The sequence below is a fragment of the Mchenga conophoros genome, linkage group LG14 (genome assembly GCF_057382185.1).
Source record: "Mchenga conophoros isolate Kocher_MC1m ecotype Shallow Benthic linkage group LG14, M_conophoros_male_GT1.1, whole genome shotgun sequence".
Lineage (NCBI taxonomy): Eukaryota > Metazoa > Chordata > Actinopteri > Cichliformes > Cichlidae > Mchenga > Mchenga conophoros.
This window is the reverse complement of record NC_140539.1, coordinates 28,045,075-28,072,668: the sequence shown is the minus strand read 5'-3', so window position 1 is coordinate 28,072,668 and position 27,594 is coordinate 28,045,075. Positions and strand designations below refer to the sequence as shown.

Below are 27,594 nucleotides of genomic sequence, written 5' to 3'. Positions count from 1 at the left end.
AAAGGAACTGCTAATCTAGGGTAAATAATTAGCAGTGCATAAACCTTGTTGGGGGCATTCTGCAATGAAACTGCAAGCTGAGTCCCCCACCTGCAAGTAATCAATATACCACTTCAGTTTAGGTTAAAGATATTCAATTCCTCTCCTCGAGACACCGGTGTCCTGCAGGTTTGTGTTGCTCCCTTGTGGGTACGACCTAAGTGTGTCCCAATTTCACATCACCCACAATAAGGTATAGTAAAAGAACAATGTACTTTTTCCATTTTGTACACAGAGGAACAGATGCATTAAAAGATAAAGATAAAATTGCAAACTGTAAAGGAAATAGGTGTCTTCGGGCATTATCGTTTTTCTTATTCGTTTTATTCATCGCTAATTTTTTGTTATGTCATTTTCTCTTAATAACATAGGAAAAACTTAAAAAAAAATAGGGGTTAGAATATATTTATAGTATGCAACTGGGACACAGACTATATCAAACTACTTTGCACCAGGTGCAGTTCATTAACTCCAGAAGGAAAAATGCATACAGGCACTCACGGACCAGGATCGAGTGCCTAGGATACATAAGTATCTTGCTACTACTGTTCACTCGCCTCCCTGTAATCATTTTACCTGCTCTCCTTCTGTGAAGACATGACCTCCGTAGCTCCAGGTAATGGTGGGAGTTGGGTCCCCCGACGCCTCGCAAGTCAGGGTTACCTGTTCTTCCATCTCGGTAGCAGTCTGGTTTATGATGTATGTGATGTTAGGTTTGACTGTAAAACAAAAACCCAACGTCATCACACCTGCTCCATATAACAAGGCAGCCAGGTGTTACAGCCGCACGAGTATTATAAGCACAAGAGAAACTCTAGATTTGAAATGAGTTCAAAGAGGGGATGAGGATCAGTAGTTGACAGGTAAGGGGGATTTTTATGGCAGTAAACCTGTATTTAAGCTTTCCCAGTCCCAGCAGCAGTTACGCTGTGATAACCATGTGTGCCTCCAAACGTAATTTGTGTAATAACTTATTTAGCCTATCTCAAAGGAGCCGGCTTTCATTTTTGTTTACATTGGAGACAACTGTCAAGTTACACTACACTCGAGTTAACCTGAAAGCGCAGCGGGGTGCTGCAACGGTGACATGAGCCGAGCAAACGGAAGTGCTGTTTACGAATCAGTTGAGCATTACTTCGTGCTCCCATCTTTTCTATTCCGCTCCAAAAAGGATGAATGCATGGATTATGCAATATGCTGAAAAAGCGCAGCCCCAGACAGGATCGTAAATATAATTTGTAACCTGCCGCCTAAGAAAACAACTGCGACTTGGTTTTAACTACTATGATCTCAACTGATAATTATTAAATGAACAAAGAAGCAGCGTTTAAGAACTTGTACTTACAGCCACGACTGTCAAAAGGCAGTCAGCACGATTCAGATCATAGCTTTTTAAATAGACTGCATGAGCTATTTAAAGCCTGATCCATTCCAATACTTTATCATAAAAACATTAGGTACATGGGTTTTACATTCAGAAATGTTAAGGAGCTATTTGCTAGGCTAATATCATTCTATGTATTCCAATTTCCAAAGGCTCGTAAAACTGATTTTCTAAGATTCTTAGTTTAAGCTTTTATGTCACATAAAAGCATACCCTAAAGTTAGACTGGTTTTGGTAATTTAGTATAGGTACACTTCAGTTTTATATTAAACAGCTGATATAAAAAGGAGCCCAAGAAGGGTGTTGTTTTCGGGTGGAGAACATGGGTGAAAGGACAGGCTTGGGGCTCTGGTGGAATCAGTGCATAAGTAGCCATGACCAATATCTGCCTGAAGACTAATGTTGAGAGTAGTTAGTAAATTGGATTGGGTAGCTTGCCCTCTATTGCTTGTATTTCACCCTTGCACCTGTTCTGGCACACGTATTAGTGTTCATCTGTGGATTTACAGCTTTACAAATAACATGTCTAGCATTTTAAAAGGACGGCTGATGCCAGGTGGATGAAAGAGAGACAGAGGCCAGCTTTTATAGGCTGTAAGACCCAGATTAGTTGTATTAGCTGATGACCCAGCCCCCAACCTCCCAAGGCTAGCGCAGTGGTTGAATAGTTAAAATAATTAATTTATATGCAATTGCTTTTTCTAAGGTTGACAAAAGATACGATAGAGAATTTAAGATGAAACTACACTATCTCTAAAGATATAAACCAAAGAATGTCAGGTCAAAGTCAGCCTCATTGTCAAAAACCATATGTACAGATCATACACAGGAATTTGAAACTGCAGTGCTCCCACGCCTCTTAATGTTACACTAAAACAACATAAAAGATAAAAAGATGTATTGTTGCATCAACTTTTATTTTTACCTTTATTAGCATTGCTGCATACTTTAAATAAAATTGACGAATGAGAATCCTAAGAGCTGGGAATACAGCAATTCCCAAAAGGAGGTTGTAAATTTACCTGTGCACACGTTTTTTAAAGAACTGAAAGAAATCTTTATACATGTTAGCAAGAAATGAATGAGATGGAAATCACAGTGCGATGATCTGTGCCATTTGTCAAGCAGGTTGTTTTTTGTGAACACTCAGTGTTTCAACATGATCTCATTTCTTTTCACTAAGGATGGTCTACTGTATCTTCAGCTAAGCACTGAAGCATCTGTCCTTAGTATATAGAGAACCTGACTAGTCCTCCTTGTGGCTAACACAATGCTTCCAGGGATCTACTCTAGAAGCCAGGTTTGGAAAAAACTGAGCCTGTTAACGAAGAGATGAGGGAAACGTTGGCTTTTCTGTTCTAGAAAAGAAAAAATCGACTGTGACCCAGTAACAGACACCATGAATCTAACCTGCTCACTGACAAGTTTTCTTCCACAAACTTTGAGATTCCCTCTGATTTCTCCCTCCCACTACATCTGAACTAGCTGACTGACACTTAATCTCATTTCCTCATTCAGTCACTTTTAAAGAGCATACCAGAACAGACTGCAGCTCTGCAGTCTTTTCTTAGTATTTAGGGCATTTATCTTTTTACAAATATTTAAATCCCAGTTCATCAGTTCATTATTTTCTGTGTGTAAAATGCACAGATTTATAATCGGTGATTTATTATCAGCTTAGAATAAAATCTATGGTTACATCTTTCAAACTCTGTGACTCTGTGGACATTAAGGCAGCTGTCAGGTTGTCAGTCAATTCCCCTGCACTAAAACGTTTACTGTATGTTACTGCAGCAATCATACTTTAAATAAACCGTATTTGTATAAAGCTTTAGACACATAATATACTGATCATTCATCAATCATTTGTCACAGTGTAATCTATCTCACTGATGAAAAGATGTCTGTCATAGAGATGATGTGAATATTTGAGTGAAAATGAGCCTGAAATGACTTTAACACTGAACTAAATGCAGTTTAAAGGAACATTTTAAAGGCTACTGACATACTGATTGTATTCTGATTACAATTCATGCTGAAATATGTTGACATGTTGAAATGCAGTCATTAAATTCTGTCAAGAAATATACTGAAGGGTACAAAGTCTGAACATAACTGACAAATTTATCACTAAAAGCACACTTAGTGTGTCTAACTAATATCCGATCCGCAAGAAAACAAATTCTTATATGTTTGATTCATATGTTTGTCGTCAATTTCTGCCACCTGCTTTTGTCCCCGTCAGGTTACGGCTGAATAATTAGATTTACTAGATAATTAATTTCTGATGTAAATACTGGGTTGGATTCCAGCTTCATCTAATAAAAAATCAAGTTATTTAAGTTCAAGGTAATTAAAATGACTTTTTTTTTTTTTGTCCCGCACCTGTTTTTCTGTTTTTGTTGTTTTAAGATGAATGGCACGGTCTACATTGAAACACATTCATAATTCTTGGTCCAGTGGATTAAAATGGAGGCTCTGCTCTTTGTTTACCCATTGTAAATGGTAAATCTTGGTATTGGAGCATCACTGACGATGGCTTACTAAAATATACTCACAACTGATCCAGACACATTACTAAATACAATGTTTTGATGGATCATCCAGGTGAGGAAGACTGTTTACCTGGACGTTCTCCCACTGAAAACGCTACGTCCAGATGAACAAATCAACTTTTTGGGGTTACTACATACAACTTCCTCCAAGAAAGATCCTGTGCCACCACAGAAAACGCAGGATTGTAGCTTTTGCTAAACGGAAGTAAAGAAACCAGAGCTTTGTGGAAATATTTCACAAAATAATGTCTTAAATGATGGCAACATACAACAGTCATTTACTAACTCTAAAGAATCGAGCTATTGCCACTTCTCTTGATTTGAAAACTAAACTCCCTCGGCTAGTTCACTGATAAGGTACCAAAAGACTGGCACTGATACTATAATTGGGCTTTAAATTATGGTCACTTTGAAGTGACAAGAAAACCTAGTGGGCAAAAACAAAGGGGGAAAAAAGGAGTTTAGAGATTTCAGCTGAGCTCATCCCACTTGGCTTGCTCTCTAAATCCTTAGGCTCCATCCCAACATGAAACAATCACAACCCACACCGACACACCGTATTTTGAATGCCTAAGAAAACAGACACAAAACCGTACTATTGTTCTTCTCCCACCTACATACACATATACCTCATTCCCACACACTTGGAGCATTTTATAATTCCACTTTCGTTCATGTAAATACACAAAACAATCTGTCTTACCAAACACTTTCAGACTGAGTTCCTTTTCAGTTTCTCCAGCCTTGTTCTTGGCAATGCAGGTGTACTCTCCTTCATCCAGTTTGGTAACATCCATTATCGTCATTTCTGAGCCATCTTCATTAAAGCTGTACTTCTCTCCTGCCTCAAGGTTCACTTCGTTCCTGTAGAAAAGGCGAGTGTTAAACCCTGTATCCATTTATCCACACAAATTTAAGCACTCTTCTTCAGCTGCAACATTTTCAGAGATTTACTTTTACCAGGATTTCAAATTTCATCATCCTTCCATCTAAAGAAAATCTAGTTATGTACATCTATAGACAGACCAATAGTAGTTTCATGATCACCAAATTACAAAGTGAAATTCCAATGTTAAAAAAGCATAATATTGTTTGGCATTCTTTGGCACTCCTTTTGACATTTGTTGTTTACATTCAATTCTACAAAAACATCTCATTTATTTTTATTCCAGCCTCGTAGAGTATAAATTATTACAAAAAAAGGCCAACTTTTGGCTCTTGAATTGTCTGCTCTTTGTGACCCTGGATCTAAGTTTTGTGCCGAGTTAACAGATGAACAGGAACAGTTTAACAAAGCAGAAGCCTATCAATGGCTCTGAATGGAGCCATTGATAGGCACAGAATAATGTGGCTATTGTTGTCATGCTAGTCTTCATGTTTCACTGTTTACATGCTCCTTTGATATCCTGTGATTAAGTATCCTACTGCAATGAATAAATCAGTTAGTAGAGTATCCCAAATAACCTAGAGTGCCCTGCATGCACATAATAGTTACTTTGACCTGTAGGCTGGTCTGAGGTAGTGCACAGAGCCAGTAGCATTCCTGTCACATTACTGTATAGTAGAGCTGGGCGATAGAACGATAACGATATGTATCGCGATATAACTTTTACTCGATAGAGAAATTAAGCTATCGCGATAGACCTCGCCGCTCTTGTCCTCTTAAAAAAAAAAAAAAAAAAAAGGTCAGCCAATCCAAATTAAGTAGCGCAGAGCCGAACCAATCACAGCCGCAGCGTCACGTCGCGTGACTTGTTACGTACCGCACAAGTGCCAAGCTGCACGTGTGTTTGTTTGGGAAGCAGCCAGCGCGTAATGGAGGAAATGAGTGCGCCGACTAGAAAAATCAACCGAGCGTGACCGAAGAGAAAACAGATGATGGTTCCAATGCCGGAGAGATTGTCGAACGGAAGAGCCATAGAAGTTCCGTAGTGTGAAGGTATTTCGGCTATTTCAAGTCTGACAAAAAATAGAGTAGCGTGCACTGTAAATTGTGCCGAAAACAAGTCTGCAAATACAATAAACTGGTGCATGCGTCACACTGTGCGCCACGTTATTGTTTCGGTGAAATGAATTTCTACAATACTGTTACTGTTAATTCTACTCTCTGCAGTGTTTAAATGCTTACAAATACACACAGTTACTGTCCCTCCACACATACGACTCGGTTCTGCTTCTATGCCGCAGCTTTGTTTACTTTTTCCCACCGAGGCTTCTAGACTTCTGATTGGCCAATATTTCTGCACGGTTAGGAATCTAGCGCCACCTGCTGCTTTGGCATGTTCATAGCAGCGTTTTCCTTCATTTCTGCCTTTATGTGTGGACGGGATTATTTTTTAAAACGGAAAATCTCAGTTTTCAAAAATACCCGTGTACGTGTGGACGTAGCCTCAGTCTCTGACTGGAAGCGCTAATTCGTCATTCGGCTTTTGTCAGACTAAAGTAACTGTTAAAACTGTTTGAAAAGCTCAGCTATACAACAAGGAGAGATTGAGAATTTCCTTTTAGTTCTCAGTTTATTTGATATTGACAAAAGTTAGTCAGTTTTGTCTGTTCTTCTGTAAAACAAACTAAGATTTATTTTTAGAATTAATATTTTGCTTCTAAGTGGAATTGACAATTTAGTCTGTTTCGTTTGTTCTATTTTGAAACTTAAACGCTTTAGCGGCTGCCTTTTGTGTAGTTTGCAATATTTGCCTTTATTTATCTGAAAAAGTCTCATGTTCCTTAAGTACATCTACCCTGTTGAACTTATTATGGGAAATAAATATTTAAATAAAAACAAGCTGCTGATTATTTCACATTTTACTTGTGAGCAACGGCACATTTAAATCTTACAAATATAGTTATTTGGCTTATATCGTGATATATATCGTTATCGCCTGAAATGAAAAAAACATATCGTGATATGAAAAAATCTCATATCGCCCAGCTCTACTGTATAGATATTTTCATGGAGACTGGGTTTGACTATTCAGATAACTGCATGCTAAAGTCTTTAGACAAGTACTGGATGGGAAACTCAATCCAATAAAGCATTATCATATAGCTTTTCTCTGAAAGCAAGGCACCCAGCAGCCTATATTTAGTGGGCTATTCGAACTACAGGTTAGTGATAGGGGAAGGGTTGAAAAGTGTGCAGTTGCCACTTCTAACACATTATACAAATTATACTGGAAATTAGTCATTTTTTGTTAAAAAAGATCAATGGAAAAAAATATGTTCACTTATTTTCAAGATGATACAAGCTGATATTTGGTCAGTACACATACAAACTATGCAGCTCATTATTTTTGATTAGCCCTGCCTCATTAGTCTGTTGCTGCCAGCTTTTATCTCTCCTGACGCCACGTGTAAGTCATTTGTGGTGTTTACAACAATTGCCTTTACAGAGCCGACACCCGCGATTTTAACGAAATGGTTCTATGAATTGAAATGTTGGTCTGGCAGTTGGTTATTCCCGCATTCACTGCAGTTCAGACAGAAATATGTATTTGATTGCTGTTAAAAATGTACTTTTGTTCAGAATGAAATGCGTCAATAATTATTAAAAGAATTACCATAGAATTTTTTTTTTTTACATGCACGTATGTAACCCCCCAGAATTAACCGGAATAACTTGCTACATGTAAAACTGATGACACTTCCATAATTATCAACTTTGCTTTTTGTTTAATGTTTATTAGCTGATGTTAGCACAGCATCCAAGGGTGTCGATGTGGACATTTGTCAGCATTTAGCTCAAAAATCTGATGTAGCTGCTTATGCCATTAGGTAAGTTCGGCAGTTATATAAAATTAAACTCGATTAACTGGTTTGTTTAAACTTTAACAGGGTTTAAATTAACTAACTAACTAACTTAAGAAAATAAGTCATCTTTACAAGTCATCCTACACTTGCCTGCCACTTTGTTAGGTACATCTGTTCAACTGTTCATTAGTACAACTATCCAAATAGTCAATCACTTGGCTCCAGCGCACTACATTTAAGCATACAGACTTTAACTAGATGAGCTGCTGCAGCTTAAACTGAACTCAGAATGGTGAAGAAAGGTGATTTAAGTGACTCCAAATGTGGCACGGTTGTTGGTATTAACCAGGCTGGTGTGACTATTTCAGAAACTGCTGATCTGGGATTTTCCCCCTCAACCAACTCTAGGGTTTACAAACAATGAAAATATCCAGTGAGTGGGAGTTCGTTGGGCGAAAGTGCCTTGTTGACGCCAGAGAAGAATGGTCGGACTGCTTCAAGCTGACAGAAAGGTAAGAGTAATCCAATTAAAAAGACAGAGGCAATAAATGCAGCAAGTGATGAGCCACAGCAGCAGAAGGCCGCACCGGGTGTCACTCCGGCCAGCTAAGAACAGGACACTAGAATAGAAGATTGCCAAAATGTTGACTGGTCTGATGAGCCTTATTTATTGCTTCAGCATTAAGATGGTAGAGCCACAAATTGATGTAAACAACACAAAACATGAATCCTTCCTGAAATGTTTAGGCTGATGGTGATGATCTAATAGATGTGGGTAATATTTACTTGGCTGCTTAGTACCAGATGAGTATTATTTAAAAACCTCAAACTACCTGAATAGCTGACAATGTCCATCCCTTTATGACCACAGTGTACCCAACCTCTAATGTCTGCTTCCTACAGAATAACACCATGTCACAAAGCTCTGATCATCTCAAACTGTTGTTGTTGGGTTTTTTGAAAATGACAATGAGTTCACTGTGCCAAAATGTCCTCTAGAATTTAATTCAACAGAACACCTTCAGGATGTGATGGAATGAGAGATTCACATCATAAATGTACAGCTGACACAATTTGCAGCAACTGTGTGACCCCATCATGTCAGTATGGACCAAAACTGAGCTCTGAAGGCAAAAAGTGATCTACGAGTATAAATCACATCAATGTACAAAGATGCAAATGCCAAAAAACAACAATGATAATAACAAAAAGGTATTTACTGTACTTGGAGCATATGCAACCGAAGATATTTTATTATTAGGTTTACCTTGTCCAGGTCACCATGGGTTCAGGATAACCATCAACAGCACAAGTCAGGATAGCCGGCTGCAAAACGTCTGCTGTAGCATTTACCTCTGACTGCCATATCCTGATTGACGGGAGCACTAAGGTACAAAGGGAAAAATAAAATAGGCAGACACATATGCAGAATATAGTATAGCTCTAGATATAAAGAGTGCAAGTGCAAGAGAGAGCAAGTGAGAGGAAAACCAGAAACAGAAGCAGCGACAAATTCAAAATACTTATTTTAGACACACTCATTTGCTAGGCTCAGAAGTTACAGGAAACAGACTTCATTAGCATGAAACATCTTTGATACACGGTTGCTCTGGGCAACTGTTTCCACATTGATGTTGAGCCTGGTCGCCTCTAAGGATCTACAGCTTATTTAAGCATCACGGGACACCTGCCACACACAAAATATTCAGACAAGAACAAAAAGGAAGAGGAAAAAGCGTGAGGGGACGAGAGGGTCGCTAACCATTCACAACGACCTTGATGACACGCAGATCAATCTCGCCCCGCGCCATCAGGCGACCCTCGCAGGTATACAAGCCCTCATCCGTCTTCTTTATGCCACGGATTTGAAGGTGATTGTTGTTCAGTACTTTAAACCGAACTGGAAGGAAGCAAAAGATAATACATCTTCAGGTATGCATATTTGGCAAGTTAATAACAGCAGTAAATGCTACATGATAAACAGCTGTTAGCAAAGAAGTGAGTAAGGCATCAAAAAAGAAAACTATCTGAATCAACTCAGCTATAAAGACTTTGTTTAACTTAAACATTTTAACACTAACATCTTAGTCACTGAAATGTTTGGTGACAAAAACTGGAATGTCATTTTATTGCTCATTTGATATTACCTTAACTATCAAATTTGAGGCCATATATCCAACAATCATTTTACAAGCTCCAGAAAAACAGAAGAGAATATAAGCAAAGCCCACATGAACTCCTTCAGTCTGGGATAAAATGTGAACCGAATAAATGTAGTCACATAATAATCAAAAATACTATTGCAACCCACACATAAGCGCATGTTATTATTTTTCAGTGAGCAATAACACTGCCGTACACATTATTATACTGCTCAGTGTCAAGGGTGAATAACAGAGAGTCAATTGTATTTTCAAATTCAAAATCAAATTAATTTTTCCCTTTCAAAGCACAGGGTGAATCCCGGAGAAGAATGGCAACAAAAGCAGTGGATGACTCATTTTATGACTCAAACACCAGGATCTGTATATGCATATATATATATATATATATATATATATATATATATATATATATATATAAAATATTTCGTTGGCTGTGTGTTTTTATTTATGTAGTGCATTTTTACTACAGTTTCCATTTTGCCTTATAATCTGTTTTTGTTTTATTTTGGCTGTTAACATAAGTGCAACACTACAATATCACCGAGTTACATCTTGATAATGTTGCGGACATCTCACATTTTGATTCACCAAACTGCAGCCATCAACATAATCTCGTGGCTAACAAACAAAATAAACAATAAAAAAGCAAGCTATAACATCCTGAGAAGTAATGGTCAGTATGGCTGAAATCATCTTATTCCCTCCTCATTAATTCTGAAATTTGTTCACCTTGTTGTTCTGTGTTATAATCAACTGAAAACAAACTGAAATATAAATTCTGCATTGTTCATAAACTTACCATCTTTTTCCATCTGTATTTTCGCTCCTTTATATTTCCAGAGGACAGTGGGTGGAGGTGAACTAACAACATCACAAACAATGTTGGCATTGTCTCCTTCAGTAAACTCTTGGGGTGAGGGTGCGTTTTGAAAGGTGATTTTTTCTGGAATAAAAAAAGAAAAGCACTATATTCACTCAGTGACATAACGAGGTTCATTAAAGCTTTCACTCTCTATGATTGCCCTGCTATGGCACTATGTTTTAGTAAAACACTATCTTTAAAAGTAGTGCTGTCTATGCTAATAAATCACAACTGAAAATGATCAAACTGAAGGAATGCTTAACATTTTTTACCAAAAATCTCATTCATTTTATTATCACCCTAAACAAGCTCCCCTGGCTCAAGTTACCAGAACTGAAGCAATATCTAGCCAAGCCATTTCTAAAATTGACTGGTTAATGGAATTTGCTGGAAGCTTTTTAGAAAGAAGCAGAACTGCTACCTGACAGACTTCAGCAGGACACAAGTGACAGAATTGGATTCCGAACTGGAAAGCTATAGAGCTATCTCATCAAGGCTTAACATATGAAGCCATTTAGCTGTAATGCGCAGCTCATTTCTTGAAATGGTCGGTAAAAGTTTAAATGTAAAGTCTGCTCCTGTTAAACTGGCCGTCTGCATGGGGCAAAAGCAGTTATAGGTTATCTCTTATATGGCTTGCAAGCTGTAGCACTGAACTAACTATGCAAACTGCTGCTGGTACTGTACAAATGTTCATTCACAGGAAGTTGTGATGTTTTGTACACTTCTGTGCACAACATTGTGCATTGCTGTTAATATGGGTGACCACTTCTAATAACATCCTGAAACAGGCCCTGAAATAACAGAAAAGTTCTGTTTGGAAAATAATTTCATCTCTGACGGACAATTGCTGATGCTTGGCATTCATGGAAAATAAAATCCATTACTCACAAGAACTGCACAACAGACAGGATCATTAAGCAGCCTTCTAATGGTCTTCCGACCGTTTATTGAACTGATGAAAAATCCATCCTCACTTGAAAAGAAAGAATAATGTGTTGCCCTTGAGCAGTCAATAAAATACTATGAGTTCAATGAGCAGGATTCTTTTTCTTCTGTGTTCACACCACTCAGTAATTTGGAGTGTGTACCGTATACTGTGGGGTGGGGCGGTGGGGGGAAACTTACGGAAGATCTTCACTTTGACTGTCGACTCCGCTTGCTGGTCTCCATTGGTAGCGACACACTTGTATGTCCCAGCACTTTCCGTCCCGGCTTTATACAGCGTGAGGGTGGAAGATGACTCATCGTTACGGGTTACTGTTGTGTCTTGTCTGTTCGGCTCTATCCTGTCCCCGCTTGGTCCAAACCAGTCTATGTGCTTGGCAACGCCTACAACTAAGACAACAGACAGAACAGAGCAGTACATAAGAAACAGGTATCTATAGGGTAACACATTTCAAATCAGAGAAGTCAGCCACTGCCCACAGACTGTACATTGTAGGTGGTTCATGCTCCTGCAAGGAATGAAGCGTGTGGTTTATGCATTTTAGCTGTGTCTAGTAACTAAGACATCAGAAAATGTTATATGTTTTCAAGGTTTGATGCTAAACAAACAAACCAAAAACAAAAGGACACTTAATCTCATCATTCATTGATGACTGATTGATGAATGTATGATACACATTCAAGTAACCGGAAAACCACTTAACATAAAATATGAAGGGGGGTGTAGTTGTCCACTTTAATCCTGCAGAAGAGGAAGTGTGGCTGATCAAGCAATACTGTGTATTCGTACCACAAACATCCATGCATATTTATCCATACACCTAACACATGGATAAATATGAACTGATTCCAACAGAAACACAGACCTCTGCTATGTTTTGTCTAGTTTAACCACTTTAAACTCATTTTTTGCAAAACAGTCTAAAAAGTGGGTGAACTGTTAAGGTGCAGTTTATTAAAAAAGTTTAAAATATATATAACTTGGAACATTTTGATAAACTTACCTTCACACACAAAGAATTTGGACTCTCCAAGACTAATCTCACCGTGGGTTGGTGTGATCTGTACTTCCAATGAAACTGCAGCAGAAAAACAAACATACAATACAAAATTAGAATCAACCCACTAAGTGAAGCGCTGATTAAGAATGCTTAACAATGTTTCAACACTGAGATGGAACAATTATTAAAACAGGAAACAGGCTAATTAGATGCGCAAATGTCTGCATATCAATGTGTTCCATCTATATGCAAAGGCAAAAGCAATCACCTGCAGGCAATCAGAAATACGACTGTGGGGTTCTTTAAAAATATATTTTAAGGTCTTCGATTTGCTCATGTTAAGAGCAGCACTTGAGTGTATATCTTACTTCCTCCAGAACCGAGAGTGTACCTTCAATAGCACTTTTAATTTCTACTGGAAAGGATCCAAAGACTTGCTGGAGCCAGCATCTATCTACACTTTACTGCACTTTAAGGAATATGCTTCAGTTTTCTGCCACATAAACCTGATATTATCTTTGTACATTCGTCCATATTTTTTTTACCGAAACTTAAAATGCAGTACAAACAATAAAATCAATCAACATGCACATTCAGAAAACAACAACAATGCAAATTTTGGCCCTAGCAGACATGTCACCAAAAATATGGACATTTCCTATGCCTCTGTTTCCTACAGTCCTCCTGTCCTATCAAGAGAAATAACATCAACACAGCAATGCAAATATTCCGCTAAAATTCAGCAGCTGGAACCAGTGCTGTGCTCCCAGTGTACCTTGAGACGAATTATTTTTAAAAGACTATTTAATTTTTAGAAATGACATCGTCTGGCAAGATGAATGTAATGCCTCTCAGTGATAGCCTGCACTTCATCAAAGATTGTCAGATAATACAAATCTCTTTTTCATCCAAAGAGAATGATGCCTTGAAACATTTTGTACTTAATTAGAACAAAGTGTGACTTGCTTCCTGCAGAACCTCCCAAGGGGGCACTCAGGGTTCCAGTGGATGATTAAGAATGGTGTCGAGATTGACCTGAAGTCCCACTCTATATCATGCATGAGCAATACTGTGTGGCTGTGTACCAAACTAAAGGTCAAGGCAAGAAGGTCTCCATAGGGACATCGATTGACACGGGAAAATAGCACAGTTAGTTAATAATGTAAGTTAATGTCTGGAGCTGGCAGAATTATTTCTATATTGTCAACTTGTGGAGCAAACAGGTAATAACTGATTTTATTTTAGTCAATTTGTTTCAAGTCTTCCCACAAAAGTGACACATCCCATCAAATGTGAAGTACAGTTCAAGGTTAAACAGTTAAAGGTTAAAGAGATTAAACAAAACCCAACAATATTGTTGTATTATGTTCAATTTTCTCACGTTCAAATGTGATATTCACCAAACGGCCGTTGTATCTGCAACAGAATTCTGTTTGAGGCACCAAATACAGAAGGAAGAACTCCTTAAATATTACAGACATGTAGCTTATCAGATGCACCTACATATACATATGTAGGTGCATACAAGTGTCTATTATCTACATACACATATATACATATACATACACACACATATACATTAGGGCTGGGCAAAACGATTATTTTCCTAATCGATGAATCTAGCGATTAATTTTTCGATGCATCGATTAATCTAACGATTCATTTTTCAATCCGATTCGATTTCGATTCGATTCGATTAACGATTTTTTTCCCCATTATTTGACTTGTATAGCAATTTCACATTTATTAATTTATGTATATAAATGAAAAACACAAATCTATTCATTTGAAGACCTTTTAATAAAAAATAAAAAAATTGCAAAATAAAGTTGTAGAGGTCGTACAATCAATACAATAGAGATAGCATTTAACAAGAAATGAAATGTGCAAACATATATAAAATTAAGGAAAAGTTAACAAAACATTTCAAATAAATAGCAACAATGGTGTCTTTAAACAAACAAAATGTAATATTCACTTTGCTTTCTGCCAAAAAGTGCTCTTCCTTCACAAAACAAAATCCACAATAACATTGTACTACAATCTTCTGTTTTTAACAAAAAATTAAATGTTTTGCAAAACAAATATAACAAAGGAAATCATAGCAAAAAATTAATAATATACAAACAGCAGCAATGGCGTCTTTGAACAAATAATGAAATGACAAGTTTCCCCTAAGTAGGACTCTGTGACCAGACTTGTCCAAGCATCAGTGGTAAGGGAGATTTTGGATGTGGCTTTTTTTAGTTCATTCCTTAGTTTCTCCACTGAAGTTTCATACTTTCTCTCCATCATGCTTGTAAAATGACGCCTAGACGGCAGAGTGTAACCTGGTTGGAAAGTGGTCAGCATTTCTTTGAATCCCTCACCCACAGCAAGTGGTCTCTTGTCTTTTAAAATCATAGCTAAGACGCTCTCAGTAAGTACAGCCACCTCCTGGGGGGTGCATGGTGTACTTCTTCTCTGACAGTAGTCCTCCAGACTTTTCTGTTTATTCCTGAAATCATAAATCACACACAGCACACAGATGAATTCGAATAATTACAAAATAATTATATGGAAAGCATAATATCAGAATAATTTGATAAGGATCTGGTTGAGCTAGATAGATAGATACACACACACTGTTATGCCATGTGCTTTCATAGCATAACAGTAAGAGGTTAATAATAATCCCCAATGTTGAACATATGATATGCAGTAATCATGATGGCTGGAAAAGATAATGTTTAAACAGCCATAGCTGATGGCACCTTTACTGGTGCACTGCTTTCTAGTCATTAGATGGCATAACTTTGACTTATAAGATCAAGCTGGAGAAGCATAATGTATAAAAACAGCGTTCAAATAGGATGAAACACATTAAATTTGACAAATCAAGAGTTCATTGTCATTTTGCTTTTGCAAGCACTTTAACAATGTTGTAACAGTGTCCACGACGGCTACGTTTAGCAGGTGGTGCATTATCCTTGTTAACATTTCTCCTGCGGCCAATTCGCTGTCTCACATTTTTGTCTTTCGCCGATTCTGATAATCAGCCTGCGTGCATTCAGACTCATTTTGCCAGCATGGGCCACAAAAAAAAACCAATAACAACAGCAGCTGCTATATGTTACTGCTCAGCAGCTTAAATGAGTTTTGCATTTACGGAGGTTGGGTGTTTATCTGTGTCTATGAGTGAGTGTACGTCTACGTGGGGGGGGCGGTCTGGATGAATTAACGGGTAAAAACTAGCGTTAGTAAAAAAGTTGAAAACTTACGGTGGTTTTTCCTTTGCAGAAGCTGCTCCTGGATGCCGTCGTTTGAGGTGCTGGTGCATAGCCGTCGTGCTTTTATGATAGGCCATTTCCACCTCACAAAGCCGGCAAACGACTGAATCACTTCCTTTTCTGTTAAAATATCCCCATACTGTAGAACTGCGTGTTCGGGTGGAGTGATTTAAGTTGACTGCAACTGCCTCACTCATGATTCCGCTACTCGCTGCCGCCATGTCTTTTTTTGAAAGTGACGACGCATCGACGCAGATTTTTTTACGTCGACGTATTTTTTGCGTCGACGTAATCGATTACGTCGACGCGTTGTCCCAGCCCTAATATACATACATATGTAGGTGCATACAAGTGTCTATTATCTACATACACATATACAGTGGGGCAAAAAAGTATTTAGTCAGCCACCGATTGTGCAAGTTCCCCCACTTAAAATGATGACAGAGGTCAGTAATGTGCACCAGAGGTACACTTCAACTGTGAGAGACAGAATGTGAAAAAAAAATCCATGAATTCACATGGTAGGATTTGTAAAGAATTTATTCGTAAATTAGGGTGGAAAATAAGTATTTGGTCACCTCAAACAAGGAAAATCTCTGGCTCTCACAGACCTGTAACGTCTTCTGTAAGAAGCTTTTCTGTCCCCCACTCGTTACCTGTATGAATGGCACCTGTTTGAACTCATCATCTGTATAAAAGACACCTGTCCACAGCCTCAAACAGTCAGACTCCAAACTCCGCCATGGCCAAGACCAAAGAGCTTTTGAAGGACACCAGGAAAAGTATTGTAGACCTGCACCAGACTGGGAAGAGTGAATCTACAATAGGCAAGCAGCTTGGTGTGAAAAAATCAAATCAAATCAAATCAAATCACTTTTATTGTCACATCACATGTGCAGGCACACTGGCACAGCACATGCGAGTGAAATTCTTGTGTGCGAGCCCCACAAGCAACAGAGATGTGCAAACACAACAACACAAACGAGCAAAATACAAGAATGGCCAACCTGAAACTAATAAATATATGTACAATATATAATAGTGTATGCATTTCTGGATGTGTATACTAAATATTTTCCTACGTGTGTGTGTGTGTGTGTGGTGTGTGTGTGTATGCACATTTTTACAAATTAAATAGTTAAAAAATAAATAAATAAATAAATAAATAATAATAATAATAATAATAATAATAATAATAATAAAATATATAAAATAAATATACAGAGTTGAATATGTGCAAAACAAGTGGCATTTATATACAGTGTGGAGTGCATAATGTTAAAGTTCCAGTAGTGAAGCTGAGGTGTCTATGACGTGTTCAGCAGTCTGATGGCCTGATGGAAAAAGCTGTCTCTCAGTCTGCTGGTACGGGACCGGATGCTGCAGAACCTCCTTCCTGATGGAAGTAGTCTGAACAGTTTATGGCTGGGGTGACTGGAGTCCTTGATGATCCTCCCCGCTTTCCTCAGGCACCGCTTCCTGTAGATGTCTTGGAGGGAGGGAAGCTCACCTCCAATTATCCGTTCAGAGCACCGCACTACTCGCTGGAGAGCTTTGCAGTTGTAGGCGGTGCTGTTGCCATACCAGGTGGTGATGCATCCAGTGAGGATGCTCTCAATGGCACAGTGATAGAAGGTCCTGAGGATGCGGGGGCTCATGCCGAATCTTTTCAGTCTCCTGAGAAAGAAGAGGCGCTGCTGCGCCTTCTTCACTGTTTTGTTTGTGTGTACTGACCACGTAAGATCCTCAGCCAGATGTACTCCAAGGAACCGGAAGCTGCTCACTCTCTCCACAGCAGCGCCGTTGATGGTGATGGGGGTGTGTACTTCTCTGCACCTCCGGAAGTCCACTATCAACTCCTTTGTCTTTGCGACGTTGAGGGTGAGATGGTTGTCTTGACACCAGTGGGTCAGGGCGCTGACCTCCTCCCTGTAAGCTGTCTCATCACCGTTGGTGATAAGACCCACCACTGTAGTGTCGTCCGCAAACTTCACAATGATGTTGGAGCTGTTAGTGGCTGTGCAGTCGTAGGTGTAGAGTGAGTACAGGAGAGGGCTCAGTACACACCCCTGTGGAGCACCAGTGTTCAGTGTGATGGGGGATGAGGTGATGCTGCCCAGTCTGACCACCTGGCGTCTGTCAGACAGGAAGCTAAGGATCCAGCTGCAGAGGGAGCTGCTCAGTCCTAGATCCTGCAGTTTCCTGTCCAGCTTCGAGGGAACGATGGTATTGAATGCTGAGCTGTAATCTACAAACAGCATCCTCACATACGTGTCTCTCTTCTCCAGGTGTGACAGGGCAGTGTGTAGTGTCAGGGCTATGGCATCATCAGTGGACCTGTTGTGGCGGTATGCAAACTGTAGAGGGTCCAGTGAGTCGGGTAGTGCAGAGCAGATGAAGTCCCTGACCAGCTTCTCGAAGCATTTGCTTACGATGGGGGTCAGGGCTACAGGTCGCCAGTCGTTCAATGAGGAGATGGTGGAGGATTTGGGTACAGGGACGATGGTGGCCATTTTGAAGCAGGCTGGGACTACAGACAGAGAGAGGGAAAGGTTGAAGATGTGCGTGAACACTCCAGCCAGCTGAGCCGCGCATGACCTGAGGACGCGGCCGGGAATCCCGTCCGGACCAGTAGCTTTGCGTGCGTTCACCTTCCTGAAGCACTTCCGCACATCCTCCTCAGACACAGTGTGCGCACTGACGTCATCCGCGGTGCGCACACTGTCCGGTCTCATGGTGTTCGCTGTGTCGAATCTAGCGTAGAATACGTTTAGATCCTCACACAGAGAGGCCGTGGTCTGCGGTGTGCTGGTTTTCCCTCTAAAGTCTGTGATCGTGTTTAGTCCCTGCCACATACTCCGAGGGTTGTCAAACTGTTGTTCCACCCTGTCCCTGTACTCACGTTTGGCTGCTTTGATCGTCTTCCGGAGTTGGTAATGTGCGTGTTTGTAGTCCGATGTGTTCGCGGAGGCAAAGGCGGTGTTCCGTGCCGCGCGAACATCTCCGTTAATCCAGGGTTTTTGATTTGGGAAGGATTTGACTGTTCTGGATGGGACGACATCTTCCACGCATTTCCTGATAAATCCACAGACTGAGTCTGTGTATTCATCAATGTCCCTAGCAGCCACGTGAAACATTTCCCAGTCCGCGTGATCAAAACAGTCCCGCAGCGCAGACTCCGATTGGTCCGTCCAACAGTGCACCGCCCTCCGGGTTGGAGCTTCCTGTTTCAGCTTCTGCCTGTAGGCGGGCAGGAGCAGGATGGAGCAGTGATCTGATTGGCCGAATGGGGCGCGGGGGAGGGCTTTGTACGCATCCCGGAAAGAGGTGTAGCAGTGGTCGAGTAGCCTATCTCCACGAGTGTTAAAGTGGATGTGTTGGTGGAGTTTGGGTGAGACTTTCTTCAGGTTTCCCTTATTAAAGTCTCCGGCTGTGATAAACGCTGCCTCTGGGTGTGCGGTTTCCTCGCTGCTGATCGCGCTGTACAGTTCCCTGAGTGCTCGGTCAGTGTCGGCTTGTGGGGGAATGTAAACAGCCGTAATAATCACTGCTGTAAATTCCCTCGGTAGCCAGAATGGCCGGCACTTAATCATCAGGTACTCCAGGTCCGGTGAGCAGAAGGATTTGACCGGGTGCACGTTCGCATAATCACACCAGCTGTTGTTGATCATGAAACACACACCACCGCCTCTGCTTTTCCCAGTAAGATCCTGTGACCTGTCCGCGCGATGCACGGAGAACCCCGGCAGTTGTATTGCGGAGTCCGGTACTTTGTCCGATAGCCAGGTTTCTGTGAGGCATATCACGCAGCAGTCCCGCATCTCTCGCTGGAATGAGATCCGTGCCCGAAGCTCGCACAGCTTGTTCTCCAGAGACTGCACATTAGCCAGTAATAAACTGGGTAACGGTGGTCTGTAAGTGCGCCGTCTCAGTCGAACCAGAACGCCAGATCTTCTCCCTCTGCGTCGGCGTTTGCGGCCTCCAGGGCCAGAGAACAAAGGCGTCTCAGGTGAGATGAATGGGGGGTCTGCAAACGGAGCGTCCGTGTTGCAAAACTTGAACTCCGGAAAGTTATTAGAAAGACCGTCTTTTATGTCCAGTAAGGTTTGTCGGTCGTACACAAGGAGACAAGTGCTGCTCGTGAAAAAATAAAGGAAAAGTAAAATTAAACACAGAAGAAAGCCGTTGCTTGGGGGAGCTCGCGACGAGGCTGCCATACTCGGCGCCATCTTGAAGCAATAACTGTGGGAGCAATCATCAGAAAATGGAAGACATACAAGACCACTGATAATCTCCCTCGATCTGGGGCTCCACGCAAGATCTCATCCCGTGGGGTCAAAATTATCATGAGAACGGTGAGCAAAGATCTCAGAACCACACGGGGGGACCTGGTGAATGACCTGCAGAGAGCTGGGACCAAAGTAACAAAGGTCACCATCAGTAACACACTACAACGGCAGGGAATCAAATCCCGCAGTGCCAGACGTGTTCCGCTGCTGAAGCCAGTGCATGTCCAGGCCCGTCTGAAGTTTGCCAGAGAGCACATGGATGATACAGCAGAGGATTGGGAGAATGTCATGTGGTCAGATGAAACCAAAGTAGAACTTTTTGGTATAAACTCAACTCGTCGTGTTTGGAGGAAGAAGAATACTGAGTTGAACACCATACCTACTGTGAAGCATGGGGGTGGAAACATCATGCTATGGGGCTGTTTTTCTGCCAAGGGGACAGGACGACTGATCCGTTTTAAGGACAGAATGAATGGGGCCATGTATCGTGAGATTTTGAGCCAAAACCTCCTTCCATCAGTGAGAACTTTGAAGATGAAACGAGGCTGGGTCTTCCAACATGACAATGATCCAAAACACACCGCCCGGGCAACAAAGGAGTGGCTCCGTAAGAAGCATTTGAAAGTCCTGGAGTGGCCTAGCCAGTCTCCAGACCTCAACCCCATAGAAAATCTGTGGCGGGAGTTGAAAGTCCGTGTTGCTCGGCGACAGCCCCAAAACATCACTGCTCTCGAGAAGATCTGCATGGAGGAATGGGCCAAAATACCAGCTACTGTGTGTGCAAACCTGGTAAAGACCTATAGTAAACGTTTGACCTCTGTTATTGCCAACAAAGGTTATGTTACAAAGTATTGAGTTGTGTTTTTGTTATTGACCAAATACTTATTTTCCACCCTGATTTACGAATAAATTCTTTACAAATCCTACCATGTGGATTCATGGATTTTTTTTTTCCACATTCTGTCTCTCACAGTTGAAGTGTACCTCTGGTGCAAATTACTGACCTCTGTCATCATTTTAAGTGGGGGAACTTGCACAATCGGTGGCTGACTAAATACTTTTTTGCCCCACTGTATACATATACATACATACACACACACACACACACACACACACACACACACACACACACACACACACACACATACACATATATATATATATATATATATATATACATATATATATATACATACACACACACTAGAGGTGGGAATCACCATACATCTCACGATACGATATTATCACAATACTTGACGCACGATACGATATTATTGCAATTTTTAAAAAATATTTTGCGATATTCAGACTCTGTACATAAAGGTAAACTTTATCAATATTCATTTTATCTAATATCAAAGTCTCGCACTCAGTCTTTCTCTCATTTCAGTCAGTTTTATTGTTGACAAACTGAACGGTTTGTATTACAGTCTAGTCCAACTTAACTGAATGCAACCATCTGGTACAATTATAGCTATTCTGAACTATGAAATTTATGAAAACTGCAGCCCCTTCAGCAACTGAAGAATTTGAAAGTAAATTAAAACAAAATATAATTTTACATTAAATAAAAAAGTTTTAAACTTAATTAAAATAAAACATGTCTTAAATGAAAATAAGTAAACTGTCATGTTTATTGCTGCCATAAAAAAAGTTAAACACATTTGGACAGTGAAGGAATGTCAGGATTCTTGCTCAGAAAAAGGAGCTGATCAAAAAAAAAGTTTTTGTGGACTGGAACATGCTCTGAAGTCAGAGCATGTTCCAGTCCACAAAAACTTTTTTTGTAACAAAATATCGATTTCTGCTGTCCCTGTATCGATACATTATTAGCAAACAAAATATCACGATACTACACAGTATCGATTATTCCCCCCACCCCTAATATACACACATATACATATATAAATGGTAAATGGCCTGCATTTGTATAGCGCTTTTCTAGTCCCTAAGGACCCCAAAGCGCTTCACACTACATTCAGGCATTCACCCATTCACACACACATTCACACACTGGCGATGGCAAGCTACGTTGTAGCCACAGCTGCCCTGGGGCGCACTGACAGAGGCAAGGCTGCCGGGCACTGGCGCCACCGGGCCCTCTGACCACCACCAGTAGTGTGTGTGTGTATGTATATATATATATATATATATATATATATATATATATATATATATATATATATATATATATATATATATATATACACACTAGAGCTGGGCGATAGAACGATAACGATATGTATCGCGATATAACTTTTACTCGATAGAGAAATTAAGCTATCGCGATAGACCTCGCCGCTCTTGTCCTCTTTAAAAAAAAAAAAAAAAAAAAAAAAAAAGGTCAGCCGATCCAAATTCAGTAGCGCAGAGCCGAACCAATCACAGCCGCAGCGTCACGTCGCGTGACTTGTTACATACAGCACAAGTGCCAAGCCACACGTGTGTTTGTTTGGGAAGCAGCCAGCGGGTAATGGAGGAAGTGAGTGTGCCGACTAGAAAAATCAACCGAGCGTGACCGAAGAGAAAACAGATGATGGTTCCAATGCCGGAGAGATTGTCGAACGGAAGAGCCATAGAAGTTCCGTAGTGTGAAGGTATTTCGGCTATTTCAAGTCTGACAAAAAACAGAGTAGCGTGCCGAAAGCAAGTCTGGAAATACAATAAACTGGTGCATGCGTCACACTGTGCGCCACGTTATTGTTTCGGTGAAATGAATTTCTACAATACTGTTACTGTTAATTCTACTCTCTGCAGTGTTTAAATGCTTACATATACACAGTTACTGTCCGTCCACACATACGACTCAGTTCTGCTTCTATGCCCCAGCTTTGTTTACTTTTTCCCACCGAGGCTTCTAGACTTCTGATTGGCCAACATTTCTGCACGGTTAGGAATCTAGCGCCACCTGCTGCTTTGGCATGTTCATAGCAGCGTTTTCCTTCATTTCTGCCTTTATGTGTGGATGGGATTATTTTTTAAAACGAAAACGGAAAATCTCTGTTTTCAAAAATACCCGTGTACGTGTGGACATAGCCTCAGTCTCTAACTGGAAGCGCTAATTTGTCATTCGGCTTTTGTCAGACTAAAGTAACTGTTAAAACTGTTTGAAAAGCTAAGCTATACAACAAGGAGAGATTGAGAATTTCCTTTTAGTTCTCAGTTTATTTGATACTGACAAAAGTTAGTCAGTTTTGTCTGTTCTTCTGTAAAACAAACTAAGATTTATTTTTAGAATTAATACTTTGTTTCTAAGTGGAATTGACAATTTAGTCTGTTTCGTTTGTTCTATTTTGAAACTTAAACGCTTTAGCGGCTGCCTTTTGTGTAGTTTGCAATATTTGCCTTTATTTATCTGAAAAAGTCTCATGTTCCTTAAGTACATCTACCCTGTTGAACTTATTATGGGAAATAAATATTTAAATAAAAACAAGCTGCTGATTATTTCACATTTTACTTGTGAGCAACGGCACATTTAAATCTTACAATTATAGTTATTTGGCTTATATCGTGATAGATATCGTTATCGCCTGAAATGAAAAAAACATATCGTGATATGAAAAAATCTCATATCGCCCAGCTCTAATACACACACACACATATGTGTGTGTATATATATATATATATATATATATATATACACACACACACACACACACACACATATGTGTATATATATATATATATATATATATATATATATATATATATATATATATATATATATATATATATATGTGTGTGTGTGTGTGTGACATATTGAAATCGCGTTTGAATTTGCGCTTGTTTTATGCTTTCACTTTGCAATCGCGCGAACTGTGTATAGAGAGCGACAGCACTGATCTGTGAGTGATGATAATTTGCGCACCAATTCCTCTGACATCGTCTTATCAATCGTTAACTTACTATGCAAACATGACAAGTGAAATCTCCCGCAGCAAGCTTAAACATGTGAGAGGTTGATCGCGCAGAGAATCGCTGACCGTTATGTGTGTGTGTGTAAAAGCAGCAGGATATATATTTTAGTTCTGCTGAGCCAAATAAGACAGGTCAGGGTGAAGAAGTGACAGCCAAAGAAAAGCTTACCACAAAACGGAAAAGTTATGACAAATCAGACTATAAGGCAAAAAGAAAGTGCAGCTTTATGGTTTCATGGACAACAGAATTTCTGTGGCTGCAAAATGACAAGCTAAATAACCAGGGCTGCACATAAGTGGTCCGCAGGTGCACATTCGCTGTCAAAATAAAAATTGCGCACAAGATAAGAAGTTGCAACGCGTGTTTGCGTACATAAGATTTTCAGGAGGAGGACAGACATTTGTTTAGAACTCTTAAAGATGTTGAAGAAGCAAGCTCCTTTAAGCAGTTACTTTGGTGTTCTTCCACCTCCAAAGAAATGTCAGGAGTCCGAACCACAAAAGAAGCACGTATTCTCAGAAAAGTAGTTGCAGGAGTCACAGAAAGATAGATAAATATTTAAATATATAAATTTCTAAGAAGGAAATTAAATAATCAGAATGCAGATATTTAATAATACTTTTTTAGATTCTTATTAGATTCTATTCTTTTTTTAAAATCTGCACAATTCCTTTCTTTAAGCTTGCCCAATAAACTGTAAATAAATATGTGAAATATAAGCAACTATTCCAATGCTAAGCTAAGCTAACATATGTGTGTGTATATTTTTGTTTTGTTTGAGAGGATGATACCAGAAATTCTGGATATGTTTGCCTAATAGATTAACTGTTGATCTATAAAGCCCCTTCGGCTCTTTACCCAAACTTAGAATCGATGCAATTACTGATATGAAGCTGAAAATAAAATGTTTGCTATATTTTTAGTGACTGGTACTGTGTCGTATTAATGAAAAGACAGTTATTCAGTTGTCTTACAGTTGTATTTTTAAATGTGCCTGTCATTTCACTTTTATCAGAAGGATTTTATATTCAAAGTGATGGAACATAAAATCCTGATATCAAAACTCTTGTCATTCTTTTTAAATACAAGTGTCTAATAAAAATAATGTCATGCTAATTTTATGGAAAAGGTTTATGAATTTAGTTTTAATTGGACTAACAAATGAGAACAGTTTGTATTTATTTATTTAGTCAAACAAACAGGCAACTAATTTGCAGATAATTATTCAAGTCAAGAGAAGTTTATGTGTACAGCCCATTATCACATTCAGTGTCTAAAACGGTTTTGCGTAAACAATAGTTTTCAACCCAGACAAAACAACATAGGCAAAAACATCCATGCATGCATCCATGACATAAAAATGGAACGAAGGGATAAGAAATGTAAAATATAATAATTATACCAAAATTTGGCTGCGGAAAATGTTTTTAAATTGACTAATGTGATAAGTCCATTATAGGAAGCTTAATACAGAAAATAGTCCAGCAAAGGTTGAATGGAATAAGCTCCCTTAGATAAGAGGAGAAAAGATCTACTATTAGGATTAGGAAGGTGAAGTGGCCATTATGCAGAGGGGTAGGATGTGGGGCAGCTGATGATTTTACATTACAAAGCAGGAATGTCACAGTAACTAACATCATTAGCATCTAGCACTAAGCACACTGAGTAAAATGGCAATGTTCTCTGTGCATTTACTTGCCCCTGAAATTTTAACAGTAATACGACTTTGAGAATTTGCTCGGGGGAGCGTTAAAAGTGGTACAGTAAAAAACAATCAACTCAGAATATACAGTGTACTCTAATATAAAATAGAAATGCAAAGGCTGCAGGATGACCTATAACACACTAAATGCTCACCACTGCAGTGTTTGAAGACAAACAAAAGATAAAACAGATGCCTTGTAAAAGCCTGAAAAAATTTCATCTCATTACCAAAATCAAGGTCTGTAAACTAATTGTACCAATCTATTCTCTGTAAACCTGCTAAGTAGGGCTGGGCTATATCATACCGTTCACGGTGATACCGGTGTAATTTTGGGCACCGATAGGAAAATGAAATATCGCGATAGAACATGGGTAAAACGCGCACGCGCAGTGCCTTTGTTTTCATACGCACATGGCGGCAACGCAGAATGAGAAGAGCGAAAGTGGATCGTTAAATGAAACGGATGAACCAGAATTGGTTTGTAAAAATGCTGCAACTTCAGTGGTGTGGAACTGGTTTAGCTTTCGTATGTCAGATACACAACAAAGCACTATTTTTGGTAGAGCATGCTAGCGGGCCGTCGTTATTACCGTGTTGTTTGGAAAATACGGCACAATTAAAATCAATCCTTTGATTTTTCTGAAAATCGACAGTGCCCCTTATAATCCCGTGTGCCTTATGTATGAATTCTGGTTGTGTTTACTGACCTCGAAACGATTTTATGTCGTACATGGCGCTCGAAAATCTGTCAAATGTTTTAGTACGACTTTGCTAAGCTACGAAGCCGCACCGCTTGATGGATTGTCGGAGTATTACGGCTATATTAGGCAGGCACCTCGCAGAGTGACACGTACTGTATTACCTAATATTACCGTATTGTGTGTGTATAACCTATTTTTTAGTTTTGTGGATATTATCCATGGTTATGCTGAGGATATGTCAGCCAGTTTCCACTGGAAATGCCTTTTGGTTAAACTGTCAGCAAGGAATTTGTTAAATATTTATATAACTTTAATGCACATAAAAAAACAGCTGCTTGTTTAAGTGAAAATACGTTGATGGGGTTTTTTGCACTAATAAAGTTGTGGAGTTGTAAAGCATTTTGTCTAGTGTCAATTATATCGTCAGTTAAATAGTTATCGCAAATTTTCAAATGTATATCGTGATAAATATTTTTGGTCATATCGCCCTGCTCTACTGCTAAGTAATGATAACTGTTAAACTAATAGAAAGAAACTTGGTGAGTAGTGACAGAAATGACCTATACTTTTCATCTAACTCTCCCAACTGTATGGGTTGAATTATTGTCACAAAGTCAGAAAGCAGTGAGCCCAACTCTAAAGCCTGTCAGCATACTTCACAATGCTGCTTTTCCTATTAAAATCAACAATGCAAAACCACTTTCATATCCTCCGAGCAGGCTGACATTCAAGTCCCAAAGGGAAATTTTATCACATGATCCCATATCCTCTTCCCTTCCATTCAACAAATGTTGTTTTTCCTTGTTCTGTAAGGTATTAGAATACAGTAGCAACACACCTGCACCATCTGAGAGTTTTCCAAATGGAATTGTTCTGTAGGCCAAGCACTAATTGGTTCTCTCAGATTGAAGGCAGAACCGTTGCTCTTCTTCGCTGAGAGTTATGAAGACTGGGTAATTGCTCTCCAACGAGCAGCTCACTTTTCATACATTAGTGAGGCTAACAAGC

At 39.5% G+C, this 27,594-nt stretch overlaps 1 protein-coding gene across 7 annotated transcripts in view; it reads right to left on the bottom strand.

Annotated features, from left to right (window-relative positions):
* ncam1b (neural cell adhesion molecule 1b) overlaps nucleotides 1–27,594 on the bottom strand; it is an 86,930-nt gene that overhangs the window by 28,943 nt on the left and 30,393 nt on the right. For all 7 annotated transcript variants that reach the window (XM_085243735.1, XM_085243730.1, XM_085243729.1 and 4 more), the window contains 7 exons: nucleotides 12,708–12,782; nucleotides 11,884–12,093; nucleotides 10,693–10,836; nucleotides 9,491–9,628; nucleotides 8,996–9,113; nucleotides 4,682–4,842; nucleotides 616–758 (listed from right to left, as the gene is read on the bottom strand). In XM_085243735.1, coding sequence (XP_085099861.1) covers nucleotides 616–758; nucleotides 4,682–4,842; nucleotides 8,996–9,113; nucleotides 9,491–9,628; nucleotides 10,693–10,836; nucleotides 11,884–12,093; nucleotides 12,708–12,782 — 989 coding nt within the window. The remainder of the gene's footprint in view (nucleotides 1–615; nucleotides 759–4,681; nucleotides 4,843–8,995; nucleotides 9,114–9,490; nucleotides 9,629–10,692; nucleotides 10,837–11,883; nucleotides 12,094–12,707; nucleotides 12,783–27,594) is intronic.